The sequence below is a fragment of the Aptenodytes forsteri genome, unplaced genomic scaffold, assembly GCF_000699145.1.
Source record: "Aptenodytes forsteri isolate BGI_AS27 unplaced genomic scaffold, ASM69914v1 Scaffold26, whole genome shotgun sequence".
Classification (NCBI taxonomy): domain Eukaryota; kingdom Metazoa; phylum Chordata; class Aves; order Sphenisciformes; family Spheniscidae; genus Aptenodytes; species Aptenodytes forsteri.
This window is the reverse complement of record NW_008794125.1, coordinates 1,692,298-1,700,394: the sequence shown is the minus strand read 5'-3', so window position 1 is coordinate 1,700,394 and position 8,097 is coordinate 1,692,298. Positions and strand designations below refer to the sequence as shown.

Sequence of the window (8,097 nt, the reverse complement as noted above, 5' to 3'; positions counted from 1 at the left end):
CTTGTCCCTGCCTAGACCTTGCAGGTGACTCCCAATAGTCTTGTTTCCTCTCCTCATACTAAAGCGGCTTTTTTTTTTTTTAATCAATGTGGGTTTTATAGCACTTTACAACATCTAATCAAATGGTCTTTACTCCAGCGTGTAATCAAATGCCTGGAATAGGTGAACTGCTGCTGCAGAAGTCTCCTAAAGGTGCTTCATCGTCTCACGCATTTTATCAGGGCACACTATGTCACCCCGATGCTGATTTCATCCATTTAATTCCTTTCAGAAGCAGGAGGGCTCACTGCCGGGCTTTCAAATCCCCGGCGTTTTTGCTGAACACCTTTGAACAGGCAGAGATGTGCCCGGATGGCCAATGTCATAGAATCATAGAATCACTGAGGTTGGAAAAGACCTCTAAGATCGAGTCCAACCGTCGACCCAACACCCCCATGCCCACTAAACCATGTCCCTAAGAGCCTCATCTACACGTCTTTTAAATACCTCCAGGGATGGGGACTCAACCACTTCCCTGGGCAGCCTCTTCCAATGTTTAACCACTCTTTCAGTAAAGACATTTTTCCTCACGTCCAACCTAAACCTCCCCTGGTGCAACTTGAGGCCGTTTCCTCTCGTCCTATCGCTTGTTACTTGGGAGAAGAGACCGACCCCACCTCGCTACAACCTCCTTTCAGGGAGTTGTGGAGAGCGATGAGGTCTCCCCTCAGCCTCCTTTTCTCCAGGCTGAACAACCCCAGTTCCCTCAGCCGCTCCTCAGCAGACTTGTTCTCCAGACCCCTCACCAGCCTCGTTGCCCTTCTCTGGACACGCTCCAGCACCTCAACGTCCTTCTTGTAGTGAGGGGCCCAAAACTGAACACAGTGTTCGAGGTGCGGCCTCACCAGTGCCGAGTACAGGGGCACGATCACTTCCCTGCTCCTGCTGGCCACACTATTTCTGATACAGGCCAGGACGCCATTGGCCTTCTTGGCCACCTGGGCACACTGCCGGCTCATGTTCAGCCGGCTGTCGACCAGCACCCCCAGGACGTGGCATGTCGTGCTCAGCCAGGGCAAACAGGTCTGGCACCGGGGGAAATACCTCGTGGGGGAGTTGGAGTTGGGGATGGGAACTTCAGTCGAACCATGATCCTGTTTCAGCTCAGGGGCTCTGCGTGTGCATGTGTCCCAGTTTTAAGGTCTGAGGTTTACCTGAAGTGTCTAAGGGTATGTTTTATTTGATAAAAACTTAAAATACACTGATATTGGTGACACCAACCCCATTCTGAATGTGGTGGGGACGTTCCTGGCAAGTTCCCTGGGGCACTTGTAGCCTAGCCTGGCTGTCCCAAGCCCACGGATGTCTTTAAGTGTATCGTGGTTGGCTTTTTTTTAATCTGGAAAAAGTGCTTACTTTCTGCCTGCTCACAGAAGGGCAAACTTGGCCAAACGAGAGATGTGGCAGGGGGGTTTAAAGGGTCAGCGCACAAACCAGCTGCTCGTGAGGCCATAAAAAAGAGCTTTCTGCGACCTGCGGCTGCACCTTTGCCCAGGGCACAGGGGCTTGGTTTTGCTTTGCTTTATCAGGCATTTGGTAATACCTTTCCTAAGTCCCCTTGTTTGCCTATCTCTTCCTTGCATCTTTTCTTGAGGTTTAGTTACTTAATCTGTGATGAAATGTAAAGCAAAGTTCTCCACGCTTGTGCTCAGGAGGACTTTGATTACCGTTTCAGCTGCCTCTTAATTCATTGACCATGTAGGTTTAATTTTAATAGGGCTCTTGCGTTTAAAATCTCATCTAGGCTAGTATTACAAGAGAAAAATTCTTCTCCTTTGCTAAATACAAAGAAAGTTTATAAATTGTGTTACAGGTCATCTTTTTTAAAAACAAAAGAAAAAAACCCCACTGCACATCCTCGGTGTGGCTGAAGGAGGACGGTTAATGTACTGTTCTGGTGGCTGCTTCTAGTTCTAAAGGGTTGCTCCCTCATTCAGCCTGTATTCAGAGGGGTATTTCCCGTCTATAGGATGTCCTGTAACAATTTGATGGGTAAATCATCTAACTAAGGGCACTGAGATGTTCTGATGCCCTGAGCTGTTCCGCTCCTGGTTATGCTCCATGTTGAGAGGGCCAGCAATGGTAACCACGACAGGGTGGTTTTTAATCAGTTTACTTGTGGGTTGGGGTTCTTTGGTTTTGGGTTTTTTGTTTTTTGTTTTTTTCCCCAATAGTTGTCCTTGGGGTTTTTTTTGGGTTTTTTTTTTTTTCCCCAATAGTTGTCTTTACTTTGTGCTCCTTGTAATACTTCAACGTATACTGAAATTTAAGCTTTCCCAGTGGGAAGGGAAAAAAAAAAAAAAACCAGCAGCATTTACTTTGGAGTCTGCAAGCGAAGTTATTTCCAGTTTGGCATTAAATCTTTTTCAAACAGGCAAAAAGTATCCCTTTGAAGCATGCAGGTAAATCTGCAGACGTGGATGGCTGCTGTCCTCTCTCAGGCCCTCTCTGCTGCATCGGATCCCCGCTGCTTCCCACCCAGCAGAGCCATGCCAGTCCAGCACGAAGCGCCGGCGGCTGCTGTGAGCACTGGGGACGTGGTGCGGGCTGGAGATGGGGTTTTTTTCACCCCAAAGCAAAACGTTACCAGCGTTGCAACACAACGTTGTCCGATACGCTGAAGCCTGGCCTCTCCTAAACTTGGCGTCTGCTGCAGACAGCTTGGAAAAGCGCTCAAATTGCCCGAGCGCGCCTTCCTCTGGAGGCTGGGGAGCTGCCGGGCTCGGCTCGGGGATGGTGCAATGTCCTCGTGTGTCTGCGAGCCAGCTGGCAGACCAAGCCTCCTCTTCCAAATCTCCCTCGTCCTCCTTCTGCTCGAGCATTAAGAGCCTGACTGGTGTTTCTAGGAAGTGTAGCATAAATCCAGTAAAGCACTTAAGCGAGTCCCCAGCTTTAGGTATATAAGTAGTCTTGCTGGATTTATGCTTTTTAAAATGGGTGGGGGGTTTAGGAGGCTTTTGTTTTTTATCTCGAAGGCTAGTGAAAGCTGCCTTCTCTGCGCTAGGGATGATGTTCGCTGCAGCAGCCTCTCCTCTGAATCAAGTTCACTTGAACAACCCCATCTTCTCCTGATGCTGACTTTAGACTCCGGTTCTGTGAAGATTTGTGTCATGTTTAACTTCAGGGTGGTGTCCTAGAGAGATGCTGGTGTCCGTAGGTCAGCGTGGGTCTGTGAAAGCTGAGCCAAGCTTACAAGAGGGGCTCCTGTCTGCCTCCATCCATCATCCAGCTGAGCGTGCTCGGTTGGCACAAGGGCTGATGAGAGCACTCAGCAGGGAGCAAAGCCAAGGGTGTTGACTCGGTCGCTTTGCTCTGCTCCCCAGTGTCCGTGAAGAATAGGAACTGCTGTTGAGCAGTCCTCCATCCATCCCTTCAAGGTTTTCAGAGCACCTGTACAAGTTCTCGCTGTCCCTTTTTGGCCTCGCATGTGCTGAGGCAGCCTGGGAATCTGTGGGTGAAACAAAATGAGGCATTGGTTGTGTCTTGAGCCGCCTTGCACCAGTGAAAGCTGTGGAAGTTCCTTGGGCTGCGGAGTATTTACCCAAAAGAGGAGAATCAGGCCAGCGAGAGCAGCATTTGCGAAGTCTAGGCAACACGATGGCAGCGGGACACTTGTCTCTCTTGGTCTGGTGCTCTCCTGCTGTACAAGTACAGCACGTGCCCTAAAAGCTGCTCTTCTACCGCAGGGCAATGTCTGCAGCAATGAGCAGGACTCTTCCATCCTGCCGTATACGTACCCTGCTTTGAATGAAAAGCTCTAATGTAATTTTTCATTCTGCTGTCGCAAGGACAGTATGTCTGTGTATTTTCTTTCCAGCTGCAGTAATGCAGGGCTCAGAAATCTCGTTTCCTTGAAAATCCTTGGAAAAAGCGCTGAAAGTTGCTCTTTGTGCTCTCTGGCAGAGGAAGAGAGATTTGCTTCAATGTTGGTGTCTGCGTTCAAAATGCTGCTGCTTTGCCCTGTGCCGTGCTGGAGGGGGTGCAGCCAGCAGCTGAGCAAATTTGATCCCGTTGGGTGAACTTCAGATGGAGCAAACGGCGTTTCATGAGCATCTTTTTCTCTTGAGGCCAGGCAGTGTCCTCTGCCCAACATCTCCGGTGACAGGGGATCGGCTGGAGCTCAGTGCCAGCACTGACAGATCTCGCCACGATTGAGATCCCAGAGCCAAAAATGATTTGATTTGTGCTGAGGTGCGCTGGGGAAATCCCATCAGTGCTGGGAAATGAGCTGGCACTTTGGGTAACAAGAGCTTTTGCTTTAGGAGGGTGTTTCTTCTAGTGCCCCCGTGGCTCTCCTCCGAACATCGGGACGGTTCTAGGCTCAGCACCGTGCGTGTCCAGGGAGGACCACGCCTGCCCACGTGTACGAGCAAGTGGGCAGGACCGAAGATGAATGCCTGCCTAAGGGGCAGAGCTGGGAGGAAAACCCAGTCCTCCGTGCTCGTAGCGCGGTGTCTTAAAAACCAAATCGTGCTGCTTTCCTAGAGCCTGCCGCAGTAATGGATGCGGTGAAGTAGTGCAAAATATTCGAGATGCTGTTCCAGCTGAAGTGCGGAGATTTGAGCGTCCTGCTGATGCAGTCCCTGCAAATTAGATGCTGTAATGAAGATTTATAAACCAGCTTATGTTCTGTTGAGGGATGGAAGGTGCCCTCGTATTACTAGACGGGGGGGAAAAGTGCTTTAAGGGCTAACTGGTAGTTTCGAATGGTGGTTTTTGCAAAGAATTCAGATTAATAATGTGTCCTCTTAAAATGGAGTGGGTGAAAGCAATGGTGATCAGAACCGCTGAGTAAGCAGTGGGTAATCCCTCCTGGACTCGACAAATCCATACTCGCTCACAACAAAATCTCCCTCCAACTCTTATTTAGTGTATATATTTCTGTAATCTGCTTTCCAAACACTGTTGCAAAGCATGCGCAGCCCAAAGGCCACGGTGCACCCCGGGGTGGCACTCGGTCCTTGGACCTGGAGACGGAGCAGCACCTGGACGTGGGGTACGGCTCACGCTGGTTTTAGGAGGTTGGATTTCTGTGCTTAGAAATGCAACACAACAGTAATTAGCTACCCCATACGTGTTTTCTCCTGCTCTGCAATGAAACCGCATAGCTATACTATCTTATTTTTTTTTCTCTTATGTTTTTTTAACAGGCAAATGAGGTGACTGACAGTGCTTACATGGGCTCAGAGAGCACGTACAGCGAGTGCGAAACCTTCACGGATGAAGACACCAGCACACTAGTACATCACGAGATGCACGACGAAGTAGAAACGGATAGTGCCATCGACTCCACCGTGCACTCGGAGTTCACGGATCCCATCGAGGAGCCGGAGCATGGGTGAGTGGGAACAGCGAGGAGCAAAACTCACCGTGCGGGGTAGGAAACTCTGGGAAACTGGGAGCAGACGAGGACCGAGGGAGACGCAGCCTGAGGATTTAAAATAAAGTGGGCTGAGTCTGTCTTGCTGAAACTGGTTGGTTTGTTCTTTGTATTTGTAACTTCATGCAAGACCAAAATAGCTCTTCTTTAAGAAGAATAATAATAATAATAATTAGACTGCACCATGCGTAGGCTGTTTTGGAGCTCAGCCTGGCAATCTCTTTGAGTTAATCATTGCTTGCCTTGAGAGAACTTCTGTACCCTCATTAGCATCTTTAACCTCTAAAATAAGTTCTTAGATGATCCAAACACCTGAAATATTTGCAGTTTTTAATCTCTCACTTAAGCCAGAAATGTAACGTATAATTTTCAAGCCAGGAGGGGGACTCATCGTATTCTTGTTTTTCCTAAACATGCGTGCACCCTTTGATGTGCAGCCACCTCCTGTAATAACTAGTTTTAAACTTGTGCCTGAAGCACAGAAGTGTGAGCTAAGATCTTTGTCCCCGTGTCTGAACCGCTGCTGGTGAAACTGCTCCTGGGCCTGCCTCACTTCCTAGATTTTGCAGGAAAAGTTGTTTTTTGGAGTGAAACTGGGATGCTGGGAAGGCAGGAGGGGGGGGGAATAATCCTTTAATAGTGACCCAAGAGCACCGGTCTGCGCTGAAACCTCTGGAACCGTCATTGCTTAAGGTCTGCTAACGCACAGAATTTTTTTGGCCAAAACCACCCCCCCCCACAGGCCTGGTGCTCTGGTGGGTACTTACAGTTCCCGTTGCTTTTAGAAAGCACCAGGCTTCCCTCCCACCCCAAAATCACATCTGGGGACATCAGAAACGCAGCGTGCGGTCAGTGCTGCTGAGCGCTCAGTGCCGGGCCTGAAAGGGTGCTGTGGATTAGGGAAGAAATGAGATTAGCTGGCTAGGCTCACCTCGCGCCAGCGCGTTCAGCTCAGTGACAGTTAAATTGGGGATATAATCGGTTGCTGAGCTCCCCGACCACTGAGCGGAGGGTCTCTGGAGGGGCCATGGCAGCCTGCGTGCGCTCCCATCCTCTGGGGAAAATGGCGTGCCTTGGATTCACCTGCCTGTAGGTATAAAATATTTCGCTTGGGAATTTTTTTTAAGGTGAAGTTGTTCTTAAGGCTTCCCTGCTACTCCCAGTGTGGGCCTGGGAAGGTCGGGTGTCCTTTGGGTGCTCTGTCCAAGTGCAGTGGTGCCTGTTACCAGGTGTGTTAAATGTACGCAAGTTCCAGGTAGCCAAAAAAAAATCAAGGAAAAAGTTCATTTGGCTTAAAGATTTGGAAGGCTTGAGACGGAAACCTCTGGAAGTCTATTCCCAAGTTGTTGGGGGCTGGTTTTGGTGCCATCAAACCCCAGGAAGGACAACGGTTTTACACCTCTGGTGGCCAGAGCTCTTCCAGGGGACAACCCGATCAACGCAGCTGATGGACTGAATCAAAGCTTCAACACTGCTTTTCAGTAGCTGTTAAAGCTCAACACACCGTAGATGGTTTGAACTGAAGTGGTTATTTAGGCTGTATGTAGTAAAGCTGAGTTGGACTCTGGATCTCGGAACTGCTAGAGCCCCCAATAGGTGCGTATGAAATACTCGTACTACGTATTGCCCGAAGCATCCCTGGCTGAGGGTTTCCAGGTGCCTGATCAGATCTGCTTCTGTACAGTGCTTGTCAAACCACAGCCCCAAATTTAGAGATTCGGGGTTGGGTTTTGCTTGCAAATTAAAAATTCCACCCCCTGCCTTCTATTCCTGGAGAGATTTCCGATGCTTTCGGCAATGGTCTGCTGGGTGCAGCGTCTGACTCACCGCTGGGGAGGATGAGTTTCTGACGGATCCCGCTGCGGGAATAACGGTGCTTCTCAAGTGCACAGGGAGGATGTGCAGATGCCCACAAGCTGGACAGGACTTGTCCGCAGTTAAATAGAGATCTGCTGTTTTGGCTGGAGGGTCGACGTGTTTTTATTAGCGGGATAAGGGCAAATCCTTCAGATGGTGCAGGTTTTTGTCATAAATGGCTTATCTGTAATCTTTTTCTTTCTGATTTAGTACAGCAACCTAGTCATACCCCCATTTTTCCTCTCCTCGCAAGTGGATGAAGATGGGGGCATAGCCTGAAATATCAGTTTTATAAATAATGCGGTCTTCGGGATTTTTTAGCATTGAATTTTGAAGAAGAGAATGGTGCTAGTCCCCCCCAAAACACATACCTGTGGCTCATAGACACGTGGGCTGCTTTCACAGCCTGCTTCTTACGAATCCCCCCTGCCTTTTCTCCCCAGCTTAATTTTAAAATGTCTGCAGTCCTGGGCAGGAAAACCCTCTGAGAGTGGGTGCATACTGCCGTGGTGGCTTGACTTCATACAACGCTCTGCATGTGAAGAGACGCTTACAGAAACAATGACTTACGTGCTGAGCTGTGTCCCCTCCGAAGCAAAAGAATTCCCAGGACCTGTGCTGAGTGTGTTCGGGGTTTAGGCTGAGGCTTAACACACTACAGCCTTCTGGAGCCAGTGTTAAAACCACATGAAACAGCATTCCCCTCTCCAAGACTGTCATGAGCGCGTACAGCGTTTTCCCAGCAGGAGCAGGGAAAGGGCTCCTTTGTCTTGCCAGGGGGTCTGTCGCTGCCGGGTTTGGCAGCTGCCCGGAAAACGCGG

General features: G+C 49.5%; 1 protein-coding gene across 1 annotated transcript in view; it reads left to right on the top strand.

Moving 5' to 3' along the window:
• Nucleotides 1–5,174: 5,174 nt before the first annotated feature.
• Nucleotides 5,175–8,097, top strand: part of RAB11FIP3 (RAB11 family interacting protein 3) — a 25,820-nt gene continuing 22,897 nt past the window's right edge. The window contains 1 exon segment of the mRNA XM_009277394.1: nucleotides 5,175–5,377. Within this exon segment, the coding sequence (XP_009275669.1) occupies nucleotides 5,175–5,377 (203 nt within the window).